General features: G+C 43.6%; 1 protein-coding gene across 2 annotated transcripts; it reads right to left on the bottom strand.

The window, feature by feature from the left end:
• Positions 1–8531: 8531 nt before the first annotated feature.
• On the bottom strand, positions 8532–14000 carry LOC309494226 (uncharacterized protein). Of its 2 annotated transcripts, none has more exons than XR_014204260.1 (2): positions 12972–14000; positions 8532–10789 (listed from the first exon to the last, which is right to left on the bottom strand). XR_014204260.1 is itself a non-coding variant. In XM_082163487.1 (2 exons), exons 1-2 carry the CDS (start codon positions 13753–13755, stop codon positions 9851–9853), a joined length of 975 nt encoding a protein of 324 aa, XP_082019613.1. In that variant the 5' UTR covers positions 13756–14000; the 3' UTR covers positions 8532–9850. The 2 variants fall into 2 exon arrangements, 1 of the variants encoding a protein (XP_082019613.1); XM_082163487.1 differs by having other exon boundaries at positions 8532–10041.
• Positions 14001–19695: the final 5695 nt, after the last annotated feature.

Raw genomic sequence — 19695 nt, forward strand, 5'->3', positions numbered from 1 at the left:
TGCCATTCTATATATATTAGCCAATGAAACTCATTTAAACTAATAAACTCTAATCTCATACACTTATAAACTAATTAACTTAAATGTAATAACTAATTAACTAATAAACTCATGAATTCATAGACTTATGAACTCTTAAACTCATAAATTGTGACCCGATCTGGCGAAATGAGTCGGAAGTCGCAACGTTCCATTTTAAGATATGGGCCGTTTATGTGGAAAAACAATGAAATAATAGATTTTTTTATTTATTATTATTATTGCTAAATTTCAAAGAACAGACATTCAAAAATAATCTCCTAAAGTTTCGTAGTCCAGATAATTGAGAAAAGGTATTTAAATGACTATTAAAGTTTACAAAGCTTTACTAAATTCGCTGGAAATGAATATTGCTTTTCTCAACTCCTCTCGTCACCTCTGAGCATTTCCCGGGAATCCCCTCAAACGTCTCTGCTTTCCAAATATGGTGTTACACGTTGTATAGAACCAATCATAAAGCTTAGAAATGTACACAAACGCTGATCATTTGTCAATGGGAAGCCCCGTTTCGACTGACCGGCACGCGATTGGTCCAGCCATCCTCCTCAGACTCGTAGCGCTATGTGTAAACAAGCTAGCAGATCTCCTCAGAAAGATTAAATATTATTAATTTGAGAAATGTCGCTGTCAAAAGAGAGCAAAGTCGCCAAAAAGTCGCCAAAAACGTTGAACTCACTGGAGGCTTCTAACCTAAGCTCTGCTGCTGGTCATCAAGAGTGGCTAAGGCTAGTCAGTGATTGTTTTGAATCTGGAGACGTGTCATCCTCTGATGACAGCGACAGCCCTGTGGTATTTATCGTGTATGGATGTGAGTGAGTGCAATTATTCTGTGAGTGTATTTATCTGCAAGGAGAATCCATTACAATGTGTTTGATTTATTTAAACCCAATATTTAACTGTTGGTATCTCCGTTATGAATATGTTACACTGTTATTGTCATCTAGATTCTAGCCTACACAAAGATATTGCATAGGCTAACATTATTTGTTCTCTGTTTCCTTGTCTCTCTGCCTCTCTCTCTCTCTCTCTCTCTCTCTCTCACTCATGGCGCGTTTCCACCGAGCGGTACAGTACGGTACGGTACGGGTCGGTACCCTTTTATTTGCGTTTCCACTGCCAAAAGTTGAGAATGGTACCAAAAAGCCGAACCGTACCGTACCACTTTTTGGGTACCCTTCCGTTGGGGTACCTAGCACAGTGGTACGGTACTAAAAGGTGGAGCTAGACTCACTGCAGGACGTTGATTGGTTGACAGAGAATCGTCACTTGCGCGTGCTACGACGAGGGGAATGACAACATAAGAAGCGCCATTTTTTAATATACAGTTTAATATAATACTACTGTTACTGTGTCACGAAATGTAATTTTAAGAGTTTTTCAGGCGAGAATGTAGTTGTTTAAAGCTCAAATCTGTGGTTTATTTATAAAGATTATTTGTTTTTCCCCGGTTGTGAGATCCATGCGATCAGCGGGCGCTCGGCGCTCATGTTTCCCGGCTGGATGAGCCTTTCCTCGGCTAAGTTCTTCTGACGTTCGCCGATGACTCCGACGGTAGTGGTTAAACATGAGATATAATAATTCGTCTTGTGCAGACCTAACGGGCGATCTTTGGTCTCGTGAATATATAATTCGTTCCCTGTCAATCGTTTTGGCCGAGGGCTAAGTTTAGTTTCATATTATAGGCTATTTGTATTTAACTTTACTGTTGTAATGTTAGATTAGAGCGCAGCATTTGGACATTTGACTGAATTGTTTGCTTTATTTCTTATTGTATAGCTTCTTGTACCTTTTACTTAAACTTTTATATTGGCTATTATTGATAAAACTGAAATTTTACAAAAAGAAATATGGTTTCTTGTCATTTTCTTATTACAAGATTAACACTGATGTTTATTGCAACATTTGTACAAATGCATATATTGCCTGTAATATGTGTAATTATTTGTATTATTTAAACGAAAAGAGGTAACGTTAGGGTTGTGTTTTAAATTTCGTTTTGTTATAACGTTAAATAGAATAACGTATAACGTGCAGTGAATAATCAATATGCGTTGTGCATGAACCACATTTGTGTCCCTATAATGTTTAATTTATTTAAATGAAAACGAAAAGAGGCAGAGTAGTGTTTTATAACATATTTCGTTTTATTGTTGCTTAAAATGTACATACAGAGTAACAGAGATAACCGGAGTAGCAGAGCGAGCTGAGTGACCTTTTAAGAACGCGCTGTACCATTTGCATGTAGGAGTCGCACATGGCAAGTACAAACTTTGCGTACTTAATATTGAGAAAAGCCTAATGTCGGCGCTTGTCTTCTTGTGACAAACATGTCGAGGAGCAAGAACAAGATCTGCTGTATATGTCATCCATTGTAGTTTACTATGTTCTTCTTCGCGCGAAAATGACGTCGATCGAAACACCACGCCCATCAAGTAAGGGTACTGTTGGCAGTGGAAACGCTAGCCAGATCATGGTTAACAGACCCGAACCGTACCGTACTGTACCGTACCGTACTGTACTGCTCAGTGGAAACGCGCCATCACACACACACACACACACACACACACACACACACACACACACACACACACACACACACACACACACACACACACACACACACACACACACACACACACACACACACACACACAGACAGACACACACACACACACACCCTCTCTCAAGCAAAACTGTAGCACCTCTGTTCAATCTTTCTGATTTTAGTAAATGTTTGTAAAAGTGCCTTTTAAATTATTTATTCAAATAATTTTTTTAAAATAATTTGAACTTCAGCCTGGCATAATAGCATATATTAATGTCTTTGGTCAAATTAAGCTGTACAATAAATAGTTCATCCCTTTAAATGCAATGGATTTTGAAAGATATCAACAAAAAACGGACAAAAAACTTTAAAAGCGATTTTCTCAGGTTTTCAATTGGAAAAAGAGGGCAGACGACCATAATTCAAATGTGTATATCTTTACAACCATTCAAGGTATGACTTTGACTAGGATATCAGTTGAAAGCTTATGGTCTCCTCTTTCCATTAATACCAAAATCTCAATTTTGAAGTTTGGGTCACTGTGACTCATTTTGCTGGATCAGGTCACAATTAATAAACTCTGAACTCTAAACTCATTTAAACTTATAAACTCTAAACTCAAAAACTTGTACACTTATAAACTCTAAACTCATAAACTCTGAGTGTGTGTGTGTGTGTGTGTGTGTGTGTGTATCTATCTATCTACCGCTCTGAATACCATAGCAACCACCCAGAACACCCTAGCAACCACCTAGCAACCACCCAGAACACCCTAGCAACCACCCAAAAGACCCTAGCAACCACCCAAAATATCCTAGCAACCACCCAGAACACCCTGGCAACCACCTAGCAACCACCCAAAACACCCTAGCAACCACCTAGCAACCACCCAAAAGACCCTAGCAACCACCCAAAATACCCTAGCAACACCATAGCAACCACACAAAACATCCTAGTAACCACCCATAACACCCTAGCAACCGCCTAGCAACCACCCAGAACACCCTAGCAACCACCCAAAACACCCTAGCAACCACCAAAAATACCCTAGCAACACCATAGCAACCACACAAAACATCCTAGTAACCACCCATAACACCCTAGCAACCGCCTAGCAACCACCCAGAACACCCTAGCAACCACCCAAAACACCCTAGCAACCACCCAAAATATCCTAGCAACCGCCTAGCAACCACCCAGAATACCTTAGCAACCACCCAAAACACCCTAGCAACCGCCTAGCAACCACCCAGAATACCATAGCAACCACCCAAAAGACCCTAGCAACCGCCTAGCAACCACCCAGGATACCCTAGCAACCACCCAAATCAACCCTAGCAACCACCCAGAACACCCTAGCAACCGCCTAGCAACCACCCAAAAGACCCTAGCAACCACCCAAAAGACCCTAGCAACCGCCTAGCAACCACCCAGAATACCCTAGCAACCACCCAAAACACCCTAGCAACCACCCAGAACACCCTAGCAACCGCCTAGCAACCACCCAGAATACCCTAGCAACCACCCAAAAGACCCTAGCAACCACCCAAAAGACCCTAGCAACCGCCTAGCAACCACCCAGAATATCCTAGCAACCACCCAAAACACCCTAGCAACCACCCAAAAGACCCTAGCAACCGCCTAGCAACCACCCAAAAGACCCTAGCAACCACCCAGAATACCATAGCAACCACCCAAAATACCCTAGCAACCGCCTAACAACCACCCAAAAGACCATAGCAACCACCAAAAATACCCTAGCAACCACCCAGAATACCCTAGCAACCACCCAAAACACCCTAGCAACCACCCAGAACACCCTAGCAACCGCCTAGCAACCACCCAAAAGACCCTAGCAACCACCCAAAATATCCTAGCAACCACACAGAATACCCTAGCAACCACCCAAAACACCCTAGCAACCACCCATAACACCCTAGCAACCACCCAAAAGACCCTAGCAACCACCCAGGACACCCTAGCAACCACCTAGCAACCACCCAGAACACCCTAGCAATTGCCCAAAACACCCTAGAAACAACATAGCGACCACCCATAACATCCTAGCAACCGCCTATCAAAAAACTTTACGGTCCAAACTTTCTCAAGCCAACTTAAAGTTTGTCTCGACGAACTTTCGCATCTAGTTATTATTAATCTTCTGTGAAAAACTATTGACTCAAACTCGCCCTAGAGCTTTAACTCTACATACTCCAAACTCGGCTCAGACACTCAAACTGATCTGAAGTTATATGCTATATCTTTTCAGACTGATCGGACTTACGGTTTTCCTACAAATGACGATCAAAACTCGGAAAAACTCCCATTGACTTAACATTGGGCATTCTAAAAAAATTCAAACTCACCAACCGACAAAAATTCAAATCTAAATCCCTTGAAAACTAATTCAAACTGCCATTCTATATATATTAGCCAATGAAACTCATTTAAACTAATAAACTCTAATCTCATACACTTATAAACTAATTAACTTAAATTTAATAACTAATTAACTAATAAACTCATGAATTCATAGACTTATGAACTCTTAAACTCATAAATTAATAAACTCTGAACTCTAAACTCATTTAAACTTATAAACTCTAAACTCAAAAACTTGTACACTTATAAACTCATCAATTTATACACTTATAAACTCTAAACTCATAAACTCTGAGTGTGTGTGTGTGTGTGTGTGTGTGTGTGTGTGTGTGTGTGTGTGTGTCTGAGTGTCTGAGTGAGTGTGTGAGCGAGGTAGTCTGTTTGAGTGTGTGTGTTTGAGTGTGTGTGTGTATCTATCTATCTAACTATTTATCTACCGCTCTGAATACCATAGCAACCACCCAGAACACCCTAGCAACCACCCAGAACACCCTAGCAACCACCCAAAATATCCTAGCAACCACCTAGCAACCACCCAAAACACCCTAGCAACCACCCAAAAGACCCTAGCAACCACCCAAAATACCCTAGCAACACCATAGCAACCACACAAAACATCCCAGTAACCACCCATAACACCCTAGCAACCGCCTAGCAACCACCCAGAACACCCTAGCAACCACCCAAAACACCCTAGCAACCACCCAAAATACCCTAGCAACACCATAGCAACCACACAAAACATCCTAGTAACCACCCATAACACCCAAGCAACCGCCTAGCAACCACCCAGAACACCCTAGCAACCACCCAAAAGACCCTAGCAACCACCCAAAAGACCCTAGCAACCACCTAGCAACCACCCAGAATATCCTAGCAACCGCCTAGCAACCACCCAGAACACCCTAGCAACCGCCTAGCAACCACCCAAAAGACCCTAGCAACCACCCAAAAGACCCTAGCAACCGCCTAGCAACCACCCAGAATACCCTAGCAACCACCTAAAACACCCTAGCAACCACCCAGAACACCCTAGCAACCGCCTAGCAACCACCCAAAAGACCCTAGCAACCGCCTAGCAACCACCCAAAACACCCTAGCAACCACCCAAAAGACCCTAGCAACCGCCTAGCAACCACCCAAAACACCCTAGCAACCGCCTAGCAACCACCCAAAAGACCCTAGCAACCACCCAGAACACCCTAGCAACCGCCTAGCAACCACCCAAAAGACCCTAGCAACCACCTAGCAACCACCCAAAAGACCCTAGCAACCACCCAGGACACCCTAGCAACCACCTAGCAACCACCAAGAACACCCTAGCAACCTCCCAAAATACCCTAGCAACACCATAGCAACATCCTAGCAACCGCCTAGCAAAAAACGTTCTGCTCCAAACTTTCTCAAGCCAACTTAAAGTTTGTCTCGACGAACTTTCGCATCTAGTTAAGTTGGCTTGAGAAAGCCAACATATTGAAATCCTATTTAAACTTATTATTAATATTATTATTATTCTTCTGTGGAAACTATTGACTCAAACTCGCCCTAGAGCTTTAACTCTACATACTCCAAACTCGGCTCAGACACTCAAACTGATCTGAAGTTTTATGCTATATCTTTTCAGACTGATCGGACTTACGGTTTTCCTACAAATGACGATCAAAACTCGGAAAAAGTCCCATTGACTTAACATTGGGCATTCTAAAAAAATTCAAACTCACCAACCGACAAAAATTCAAATCTAAATCCCTTGAAAACTAAATCAAACTGCCATTCTATATATATTAGCCAATGAAACTCATTTAAACTAATAAACTCTAATTTCATACACTTATAAACTAATTAACTTAAATTGAATAACTAATTAACTAATAAACTCATGAATTCATAGACTTATGAACTCTTAAACTCATAAATTAATAAACTCTGAACTCTAAACTCATTTAAACTTATAAACTCTAAACTCAAAAACTTGTACACTTATAAACTCATCAATTTATACACTTATAAACTCTAAACTCATAAACTCTGAGTGTGTGTGTGTGTGTGTGTATCTATCTATCTACCGCTCTGAATACCATAGCAACCACCCAGAACACCCTAGCAACCACCTAGCAACCACCCAGAACACCCTAGCAACCACCCAAAATATCCTAGCAACCACCCAAAACACCCTAGCAACCGCCTAGCAACCACCTTAAAAGACCATAGCAACCACCCAAAACACCCTAGCAACCACCCAAAACACCCTAGCAACCACCTAGCAACCACCCAAAATACCCTAGCAACCACCCAAAATACCCTAGCAACACCATAGCAACCACACAAAACATCATAGTAACCACCCAAAACACCCTAGCAACCGCCTAGCAACCACCCAAAAGACCCTAGCAACCACCCAAAATACCCTAGCAACACCATAGCAACCACACAAAACATCCTAGTAACCACCCATAACACCCTAGCAACCGCCTAGCAACCACCCAGAACACCCTAGCAACCACCCAAAACACCCTAGCAACCACCCAAAATATCCTAGCAACCGCCTAGCAACCACCCAGAATACCCTAGCAACCACCCAAAACACCCTAGCAACCACCCAAAACACCCTAGCAACCGCCTAGCAACCACCCAAAAGACCCTAGCAACCACCCAGAATACCATAGCAACCACCCAAAATACCCTAGCAACCGCCTAGCAACCACCCAAAAGACCCTAGCAACCACCCAAAATAGCCTAGCAACCACCCAGAATACCCTAGCAACCACCCAAAATACCCTAGCAACCGCCTAGCAACCACCCAGAATACCATAGCAACCACCCAAAATACCCTAGCAACCGCCTAGCAACCACCCAAAAGACCCTAGCAACCACCCAAAATAGCCTAGCAACCACCCAAAACACCCTAGCAACCACCCAGAAAACCCTAGCAACCGCCTAGCAACCACCCAAAAGACCCTAGCAACCACCCAAATTATCCTAGCAACCGCCTAGCAACCACCCAGAATACCCTAACAACCACCCAAAACACCCTAGCAACCACCCAGAACACCCTAGCAACCGCCTAGCAACCACCCAAAATACCCTAGCAACCACCCAAAAGACCCTAGCAACCACCCAGGACACCCTAGCAACCACCCAGAACACCCTAGCAACCTCCCAAAATACCCTAGCAACACCATAGCAACATCCTAGCAACCGCCTAGCAAAAAACTTTCTGGTCCAAACTTTCTCAAGCCAACTTAAAGTTTGTCTCGACGAACTTTCGCATCTAGTTATTATTATTATTCTTCTTACTAAAACTGTTGACTCAAACTCGCCCTAGAGCTTTAACTCTACATACTTCAAACTCGGCTCAGACACTCAAACTGATCTGCAGCTATATGCTATATCTTTTCAGACTGATCGGACTTACGGTTTTCCTACAAATGACGATCAAAACTCGGAAAAACTCCCATTGACTTAACATTGGGCATTCTAAAAAAATTCAAACTCACCAACCGACAAAAATTTAAATCTAAATCCCTTGAAAACTAATTCAAACTGCCATTCTATATATTTCTGTGAGGTCCATTAAGTCAAGAACACACAGACAATAAAAATAATTTAAGAATTTTTATTGAATAGATTGCAAACAGGTTGATGTTCCTGAATTGAATTTGGCGGTATGGCTCTGTTCAGGGAGTCCTCTGACCTTTCATGAGCACCATGAAATAGCAGAGAGTCAGAGGACAGCAGCAGCATAGGGAACGCTCACAGTTTAGGACTGTGAGAGCTAAAATATCCCCCCGTGAACAGAGCAGGCAACATGACAAAGCAAAATGCCACGTTATGCATAAGGAGGAGCTGGGGAGGTGGCGGGCAGCAGTAGCGAGCAGCAAGCATGTATGAGCAAACTGAATGTGCTTTAAATAGGGCGCCTTGTTTGAGCTTGGCCATTGAGCAGCGAGGGGAGTTACCCAGCTAATGCAACTCAGCTGAAGCAGATCAGCTGGAGCAGATCAGCTGGCGGGACAGTGTTGAAGCAATGCATTAGCAGCGTCTTGACTACCTGGCCTGCCAGAACTGACGCTGACGCTCAATTTCTGTCAGGTCCATTAAGTCAAGAACACACAGACAATAAAAATAATTTAAGAATTTTTATTGAATAGATTGCAAACAGGTTGATGTTCCTGAATTGAATTTGGCGGTATGGCTCTGTTCAGGGAGTCCTCTGACCTTTCATGAGCACCATGAAATAGCAGAGAGTCAGAGGACAGCAGCAGCATAGGGAACGCTCACAGTTTAGGACTGTGAGAGCTAAAATATCCCCCCAAACAAAACCACACCTGGCAGTCCTCTGAGATACAGAGGATGATTTATTTTAACAATTTATATGCTTAGTAATCTTACGAATATACACGGATAATTTGCAATATGTTATAATTACGTTATTTGACTAGATGAGCTATCCCCCCAAAAACAGAAATTGAGTGTCTCGAACGGTGTCGTCTGAGCCGCCCTAATTTAGCGATTTATATTAGGCTATAGTAAAAATGATTAATTACTGAAATGACTATTCAACACCGCAATAGCTAAAAACATGCTGTTACCTAGAATTATCTGTCTTTGAACTGTTTTGACGGTCTACAGTGTAAGCGCTATGAAGAGATGACTAAGCCACCTTCTGAGAAACGAGCTAGATGAAGGAATTAAACAGCTGGTAGCGCATCCAGGGGAGTTATACTGAGCAGAGCGCGAGCAAAGTAATGATCAATGCGTTTATTAGTGAAACAAATCAGAGACTTGAGCTCATGGCTTTCTGGGCGTCAAGAATAGCCCGAACGTCGGGACGGAGGTAACGTTCGTAAGCAGCAGAAGACCACCGCCCCATAGCTTTAAGGGTTAAAACCGGAGCAGATGCTGCCGCTGTTGTTGCTGCGCCGATGCGCAGAGAATGAGCAGTATAGCGGTCCGGGGGCAGTCCACAGAATTGGCAAAGGAGGCGTAGGTGACAAGAAAACCAGGTTCTGGACATTGTTTTCCCTGCCTGCGTGACGAACAGCGGCTCCTGCGGATCAGCACTGGGGCGGTACCTCAAATAGGACAACATGGAAATCAGAGGACAAAACACCGTGTTAGACTCAGAGATGTACACAATTACGCCTTTAGAATTTTTATCAGTTTTGGAATGTTTTAAAAGTAATGTGAAATGGTGATCATGAATTGAGACATCAGAAATTGTTAGATTGAGATTTGGGTCAAATGAACAAGTGCGTGAAGAAATTTCACCACCCCTTAGAAAACCAAAAAAGGCTGTGAGAATGACTGTTTCTAACAACTGATCGGTGTACTGCCCAAAACACCCATCCCGTAATTTTGATACGATTTGTTTAACCAAAGGTAGAGTAAAAGGAAGACGTTTATCATTGCCTTGAGGAGATTGTCTCTTGATCCCGTTCAGCAAAAGGCGAATGGAAGGATTTTCCAAAATACTGGAAGCAGATGGATCCAGGCAGCGCATATGGAATTGAATGCCAGCGCAGGTACTTTTGATTGAAGAAGGCTGCAGTTTTCGATCCTCGAAGCAGTGGACTATAAACGCACTAATATATGATATATTGACAGGCAGAGCAGCTACAGATAAAGAAGCACAAAAACTGATGAAATAAGACCATGCAGAGTCATACGATTTTAATGTAGAACTAGCCAAACCCCCCCGCATGTACTGCGCAGCAGAATGCATATAGGATCGAAGAGGGCTATTCAATCTAGAATGGTTTGGCTGAAAGGCGGGCATTCCAGGCTTGATTGTGCTGCAGCTGGACACAGGAGATGAAATTTCTGAAAATTGAAGCGAGACAAAGAATCGGCCTCTTGGTTATTCAAACCGGGAATATGTTCTGCACGAAAATGATAGTTCCCCATAACTGACAGCCATGTAAGACGTCTCATGAACCTGTTGATAAACGGGACGGATGAACGCCTCTTATTAATTATATTAACCGCCGTTTCGTTATCGCAGAAAAACATAATTTGTTTCCTAGCCCAGTGTTTACCCCACAGAATGCATGCAACGACGATCGGATACAATTCTAATAGGGCTGTCGAGGAATCACCGGCAGGTAAGGAACGCAATTCTTCTGGCCAAGCGGACGCAAACCATTCGTTTTTGAAAATTCCCCCGAACCCTATGGAAGGTGCAGCATCAGTATACAGATTAAGAGCTAAAGATGATTCCATGAAATCATTAAGAAAAAAGGAAATGCCATTCCATTTATCTAGAAGCAGAGACCAAAATCTTAGCTCAGATCTACATCCTGCGTCTAAAGTAACTATATCACTGAGAGCTTTTGCAGATTTGGAAAGGTCAAGAAGCCTGGAAATAAAAGATCTGCCTTGAGGAATTACTCTCATCGCGAAATTAAGGTGACCCAAAAGAGAGAGCAAGTCCCTTTTTGAAAAAGATTTTGAATTTTTTGCGACTTTCATAACTTGTCTTATTCGAGCTAATTTCTCGAGGGGGAGTGAAGCTTGCATGCGATTTGAATCGAGAGAAATGCCTAAGAATTCGATGACTTTGACTGGACCCACGGTCTTTTCCTCCGAGAGAGGAACGCCTAATTCAGAAAAAGTGCGTTTGAGAGTCGAGATAGAAAAGTCTGATTTTTTGGAAGGAAAATCTACCAGGAGAAAATCATCTAAAAGATGAAGGACGAAGGATAATTTCTCGTTATTAAGAAGAATCCAGCACAAAGCCTCAGACAAGGTATCGAATATTTTTGGACTGCTACGACAGCCAAAAGTGAGTCTAACCGCAAAATACAATTTTTCCCTCCACTGAACGCCGAACAAATGCCACTGTGAGGGATGCAATGGCATAACTTTAAAAGCATCGGAAATATCTGCCTTTGCAAGCCAAGCTCCACGTCCTGCCTTTTTTATGAAATTGATGGCATCATCGACAGTGTTGTAAAACAAAGAAAATGGGGCTAAAGGAATAAGGCTATTGATGCTGTCAGCCAAACCATTGTGGGGAGCAGAAAGGTCGATAATTAAACGTTTTTTACCCGAATATTTTCGAGTGGCTACCCCTATAGGACTTACCCTAAAAATCGGGAAAGGAGAATTATCAAATGGGCCTATCATGAATCCTTTCTTAACCTCTTTCTCGAGCAAGGTATCCACAGTTTCCGGCTCCTGAGACGCGGACAATAGGTTATGGCAATGAAAAGATACAGCAGGAAAATGCAGCAGGCCAGCAAAAAAACCCTGAACAAGACCAGTCAGTAAATAATCCACAAAACAGCGGTCAGGATGCTTTCTCAACGCCTGTCCCAGCTTGGGGACGTTAATGGGAGTTGATGGTTTTATTTCTTTCGCTCCATTTTTATGAAGCGGGTTCTCCTCGGGCACACAGACTTTGGGTGGGCGTTCCCACAGTAGCTACAAACATGAAAATATTTACAATTATGCATCCTACAAATATTCTCATTGAAATTAAAGCAAATAGGAGTACCAAAGTTATTCACCTGGGGGCCAGATTTATGGCTTGGGCCGGGATGAGACATGGAAGAAATAGGCTTAGATTTAGAGCATAAATTAGTAGAATGCGAGAGAGAGCCGCAAACGGAGCAGGACAGAATTTGGTGACCTGTGAAGTGTCTACTTATGAGCGCGAGATCGACCACGGACCAGTCTAGTCTCTGATTAAAGCGTTGAATGAACATAGCTGCCTTTGCAGAAAAAGACTTGTGATACTCGTAGAACAGAACCCCACCGTAAGAGAGAGCTAGATCAGAAATTATGGCCAGATAGGTATCTAGTTCGGCTCTGCGCGCTGGTTGGACCTCACAAATAACATCCCTATAAACTCCAAATGCGGTACAGAACTCGGGAAAAGTTAGAATTTTTGAAAGTCTAGGGTCCCCATCTTTTAGCTCGACCTGTACGTCACCACAGTCTACTATACGCCGTTCACACAGCTCAGAACCCAGCAAGAGTTTAACGAGGTTAATGTCATTACCTGCCAATATCTGTCCTCTCAGCTGATGAGAGATGGCAGCCGCTGGTGGGAAAAAAGGCGAACCAGTGGAAAGAGGTACGGCGGTTGCTAGGGTCCTTTTAGGTACAAATTCCGTGGTGACGTCATCAACTTGAGGCTGGCGCGGATCGGAGACAGCAGCGGTGCTTGAAGCCGGGGTGGATGTCGATTGAGCAGAGACGGGGGTCGAGGAAGGTCTGGAAAGGGAGCCGTCTTCCAGTGTTGATATCCTAGCGGACATGTTGAGGAGAGAAGATTGAATATCAGAAAGTGCCATAAGCACTGGATCATCTGATGAAAAAGCACTTGGACCCGGACGAACAGAGCAGCTGGCCCGTTTTTGTGCTGGGGCTTTGCTGGCCATCTCGGGATTTTTGCGCTTCGAGGTGTGCTTTTTTCCGGAGGACTGGGGAGGAGGTACCAGCGGAGATTCAACAACTGAAATAATTAGAGAATCGCAGAGGAGAACAAATAGGTCCTCGTGAGAGGCGCCACGCGGAGGCTGAATGTCATTTGTAAATAGGGTTTCCAGTATTTTTGCCACGGGCCAATCGCCGATGCATGGTTGGGACGAGGATTTATTCGCCAACCGCCGAGAACTCCTACGAACGGTAGCGTTATCTTCCGGGCAGGCATCCTGCCCCTGGTCCGATTGGAGTGGTGATGGCCGGGTTTCCTCAGAAGAGTCTTGCCATTCTTCCTCGACAGCGGCGGAAGTCATAGACAATAGGGTGAGTAGAATCAGTACTTTAACGTTTAACAACATGAGTGATTTTACCAGCGTACGTACAAATCAGCAGTAGCGAGCAGCAAGCATGTATGAGCAAACTGAATGTGCTTTAAATAGGGCGCCTTGTTTGAGCTTGGCCATTGAGCAGCGAGGGGAGTTACCCAGCTAATGCAACTCAGCTGAAGCAGATCAGCTGGAGCAGATCAGCTGGCGGGACAGTGTTGAAGCAATGCATTAGCAGCGTCTTGACTACCTGGCCTGCCAGAACTGACGCTGACGCTCAATATTAGCCAATGAAACTCATTTAAACTAATAAACTCTAATCTCATACACGTATAAACTAATTAACTTAAATTTAATAACTAATTAACTAATAAACTCATGAATTCATAGACTTATGAACTCTTAAACTCATAAATTAATAAACTCTGAACTCTAAACTCATTTAAACTTATAAACTCTAAACTCAAAAACTTGTACACTTATAAACTCATCAATTTATACACTTATAAACTCTAAACTCATAAACTCTGAGTGTGTGTGTGTGTGTGTGTGTGTGTATCTATCTACCGCTCTGAATACCATAGCAACCACCCAGAACACCCTAGCAACCACCTAGCAACCACCCAGAACACCCTAGCAACCACCCAAAAGACCCTAGCAACCACCCAAAATATCCTAGCAACCACCCAGAACACCCTAGCAACCACCCAAAACACCCTAGCAACCGCCTAGCAACCACCCAAAATACCCTAGCAACCACCCAAAATACCCTAGCAACACCATAGCAACCACACAAAACATCCTAGTAACCACCCATAACACCCTAGCAACCACCTAGCAACCACCCAGAACACCCTAGCAACCACCCAAAACACCCTAGCAACCACCCAAAATACCCTAGCAACACCATAGCAACCACACAAAACATCCTAGTAACCACCCATAACACCCTAGCAACCGCCTAGCAACCACCCAGAACACCCTAGCAACCACCCAAAAGACCCTAGCAACCACCCAAAAGACCCTAGCAACCGCCTAGCAACCACCCAGAATACCCTAGCAACCACCCAAAACACCCTAGCAACCACCCAGAACACCCTAGCAACCGCCTAGCAACCACCCAAAAGACCCTAGCAACCACCCAAAAGACCCTAGCAACCGCCTAGCAACCGCCCAGAATACCCTAGCAACCACCCAAAACACCCTAGCAACCACCCAGAACACCATAGCAACCGCCTAGCAACCACCCAGAATACCCTAGCAACCACCCAAAACACCCTAGCAACCACCCAGAACACCCTAGCAACCGCCTAGCAACCACCCAAAACACCCTAGCAACCACCAAAAAGACCCTAGCAACCGCCTAGCAACCACCCAGAATACCCTAGCAACCACCCAAAACACCCTAGCAACCACCAAAAAGACCCTAGCAACCGCCTAGCAACCACCCAAAAGACCCTAGCAACCACCCAAAACACCCTAGCAACCACCTAACAACCACCCAAAACACCCTAGCAACCACCCAGAACACCCTAGCAACCGCCTAATAACCACCCAAAAGACCCTAGCAACCACCCAAAAGACCCTAGCAACCGCCTAGCAACCACCCAGAATACCCTAGCAACCACCCAAAACACCATAGCAACCACCCATAACATCCTAGCAACCGCCTAGCAAAAAACGTTCTGGTCCAAACTTTCTCAAGCCAACTTAAAGTTTGTCTCGACGAACTTTCGCATCTAGTTAAGTTGGCTTGAGAGAGCCAACATATTGAAATCCTATTTAAACTTATTATTAATATTATTAAGTTGGCTTGAGAAAGCCAACATATTGAAATCCTATTTAAACTTATTATTATTATTAAGTTGGCTTGAGAAAGCCAACATATTGAAATCCTATTTAAACTTATTATTAAGTTGGCTTGAGAAAGCCAACATATTGAAATCCTATTTAAACTTATTATTATTCTTCTGTAAATAACTGTTGACTCAAACTCGCCCTAGAGCTTTAACTCTACATACTCCAAACTCGGCTCAGACACTCAAACTGATCTGAAGTTTTATGCTATATCTTTTCAGACTGATCGGACTTACGGTTTTCCTACAAATGACGATCAAAACTCGGAAAAACTCCCATTGACTTAACATTGGGCATTCTAAAAAAATTCAAACTCACCAACCGACAAAAATTCAAATCTAAATCCCTTGAAAACTAAATCAAACTGCCATTCTATATATATTAGCCAATGAAACTCATTTAAACTAATAAACTCTAATCTCATACACTTATAAACTAATTAACTTAAATTTAATAACTAATTAACTAATAAACTCATGAATTCATAGACTTATGAACTCTTAAACTCATAAATTAATAAACTCTGAACTCTAAACTCATTTAAACTTATAAACTCTAAACTCAAAAACTTGTACACTTATAAACTTATCAATTTATACACTTATAAACTCTAAACTCTGAGTGTGTGTGTGTGTGTGTGTATCTATCTATCTACCGCTCTGAATACCATAGCAACCACCCAGAACACCCTAGCAACCACCTAGCAACCACCCAGAACACCCTAGCAACCACCCAAAAGACCCTAGCAACCACCCAAAAGACCCTAGCAACCACCCAAAACACCCTAGCAACCGCCTAGCAACCACCCAGAACACCCTAGCAACCACCCAAAACACCCTAGCAACCACCCAAAATACCCTAGCAACACCATAGCAACCACACAAAACATCCTAGTAACCACCCATAACACCCTAGCAACCGCCTAGCAACCACCCAGAACACCCTAGCAACCACCCAAAAGACCCTAGCAACCACCCAAAAGACCCTAGCAACCGCCTAGCAACCACCCAGAATACCCTAGCAACCACCCAAAACACCCTAGCAACCACCCAAAACACCCTAGCAACCGCCTAGCAACCACCCAGAATACCCTAGCAACCACCCAAAACACCCTAGCAACCACCCAGAACACCATAGCAACCGCCTAGCAACCACCCAAAAGACCCTAGCAACCGCCTAGCAACCACCCAGAATACCCTAGCAACCACCCAAAACACCCTAGCAACCACCCAAAAGACCCTAGCAACCGCCTAGCAACCACCCAAAAGACCCTAGCAACCACCCAAAACACCCTAGCAACCGCCTAGCAACCACCCAAAAGACCCTAGCAACCACCCAGAACACCCTAGCAACCGCCTAGCAACCACCCAAAAGACCCTAGCAACCACCCAAAAGACCCTAGCAACCACCCAAAATATCCTAGCAACCACCCAGAATACCCTAGCAACCACCCAAAACACCCTAGCAACCACCCAGAACACCCTAGCAACCGCCTAACAACCACCCAAAAGACCCTAGCAACCAGCCAAAAATCCCCTAGCAACCACCCAGAACACCCTAGCAACCGCCTAGCAACCACCCAAAATACCCTAGCAACCGCCTAGCAACCACCCAAAAGACCCTAGCAACCACCCTAAATATCCTAGCAACCGCATAGCAACCACCCAGAATGCCCTAGCAACCACCCAAAACACCCTAGCAACCACCCAGAACACCCTAGCAACCACCTAGCAACCACCCAAAAGACCCTAGCAACCACCCAAAACACCCTAGCAACCGCCTAGCAACCACCCAAAAGACCCTAGCAACCACCCAAAACAGCCTAGCAACCACCCAGAATACCCTAGCAACCACCTAGCAACCACCCAAAATACCCTAGCAACCACCCAGGACACCCTAGCAACTACCTAGCAACCACCCAGAACACCCTAGCAACCGCCCAAAATACCCTAGCAACACCATAGCAACATCCTAGCAACCGCCTAGCAAAAAACGTTCTGCTCCAAACTTTCTCAAGCCAACTTAAAGTTTGTCTCGACGAACTTTCGCATCTAGTTATTATTATTATTCTTCTTACTAAAACTGTTGACTCAAACTCGCCCTAGAGCTTTAACTCTACATACTTCAAACTCGGCTCAGACACTCAAACTGATCTGCAGCTATATGCTATATCTTTTCAGACTGATCGGACTTACGGTTTTCCTACAAATGACGATCAAAACTCGGAAAAACTCCCATTGACTTAACATTGGGCATTCTAAAAAAATTCAAACTCACCAACCGACAAAAATTCAAATCTAAATCCCTTGAAAACTAAATCAAACTGCCATTCTATATATATTAGCCAATGAAACTCATTTAAACTAATAAACTCTAATCTCATACACTTATAAACTAATTAACTTAAATTTAATAACTAATTAACTAATAAACTCATGAATTCATATACTTATGAACTCTTAAACTCATAAATTAATAAACTCTGAACTCTAAACTCATTTAAACTTATAAACTCTAAACTCAAAAACTTGTACACTTATAAACTCATCAATTTATACACTTATAAACTCTAAACTCATAAACTCTGAGTGTGTGTGTGTGTGTGTGTGTGTGTGTGTGTGTGTGTGTGTGTGTGTGTATCTATCTATCTACCGCTCTGAATACCATAGCAACCACCCAGAACACCCTAGCAACCACCTAGCAACCACCCAGAACACCCTAGCAACCACCCAAAAGACCCTAGCAACCACCCAAAATATCCTAGCAACCACCCAGAACACCCTAGCAACCACCTAGCAACCACCCAAAACACCCTAGCAACCACCCAAAAGACCCTAGCAACCACCCAAAATACCCTAGCAACACCATAGCAACCACACAAAACATCCTAGTAACCACCCATAACACCCTAGCAACCGCCTAGCAACCACCCAAAACACCCTAGCAACCACCCAAAACACCCTAGCAACCACCCAAAATACCCTAGCAACACCATAGCAACCACACAAAACATCCTAGTAACCACCCATAACACCCTAGCAACCGCCTAGCAACAACCCAGAACACCCTAGCAACCACCCAAAAGACCCTAGCAACCACCCAAAAGACCCTAGCAACCGCCTAGCAACCACCCAGAATACCCTAGCAACCACCCAAAACACCCTAGCAACCACCCAGAACACCCTAGCAACCGCCTAGCAACCACCCAAAAGACCCTAGCAACCGCCTAGCAACCACCCAGAATACCCTAGCAACCACCCAAAACACCCTAGCAACGACCCAGAACACCCTAGCAACCGCCTAGCAACCACCCATAAGACCCTAGCAACCACCCAAAAGACCCTAGCAACCGCCTAGCAACCACCCAGAATACCCTAGCAACCACACAAAACATCCTAGTAACCACCCAAAACAACCTAGCAACCGCCTAGCAACCACCCAGAACACCCTAGCAACCACCCAAAAAACCCTAGCAACCACCTAGCAACCACCCAAAACACCCTAGCAACCGCCTAGCAACCACCCAGAATACCCTAGCAACCACCCAAAATACCCTAGCAACCACCCAGAACACCCTAGCAACCTCCCAAAATACCCTAGCCTAGCAACACCATAGCAACATCCTAGCAACCGCCTAGCAAAAAACGTTCTGCTCCAAACTTTCTCAAGCCAACTTAAAGTTTGTCTCGACGAACTTTCGCATCTAGTTAGTATTATTATTATTCTTACTAAAACTGTTGACTCAAACTCGCCCTAGAGCTTTAACTCTACATACTCCAAACTTGGCTCAGACACTCAAACTGATCTGCAGCTATATGCTATATATTTTCAGACTGATCGGACTTACGGTTTTCCTACAAATGACGATCAAAACTCGGAAAAACTCCCATTGACTTAACATTGGGCATTCTAAAAAAATTCAAACTCACCAACCGACAAAAATTTAAATCTAAATCCCTTGAAAACTAATTCAAACTGCCATTCTATATATATTAGCCAATGAAACTCATTTAAACTAAAAAACTCTAATCTCATACACTTATAAACTAATTAACTTAAATTTAATAACTAATTAACTAATAAACTCATGAATTCATAAACTTATGAACTCTTAAA

The sequence above is a fragment of the Leuciscus leuciscus genome (assembly GCF_965113295.1).
Source record: "Leuciscus leuciscus genome assembly, chromosome: 3".
In the NCBI taxonomy this organism is placed as follows: domain Eukaryota; kingdom Metazoa; phylum Chordata; class Actinopteri; order Cypriniformes; family Leuciscidae; genus Leuciscus; species Leuciscus leuciscus.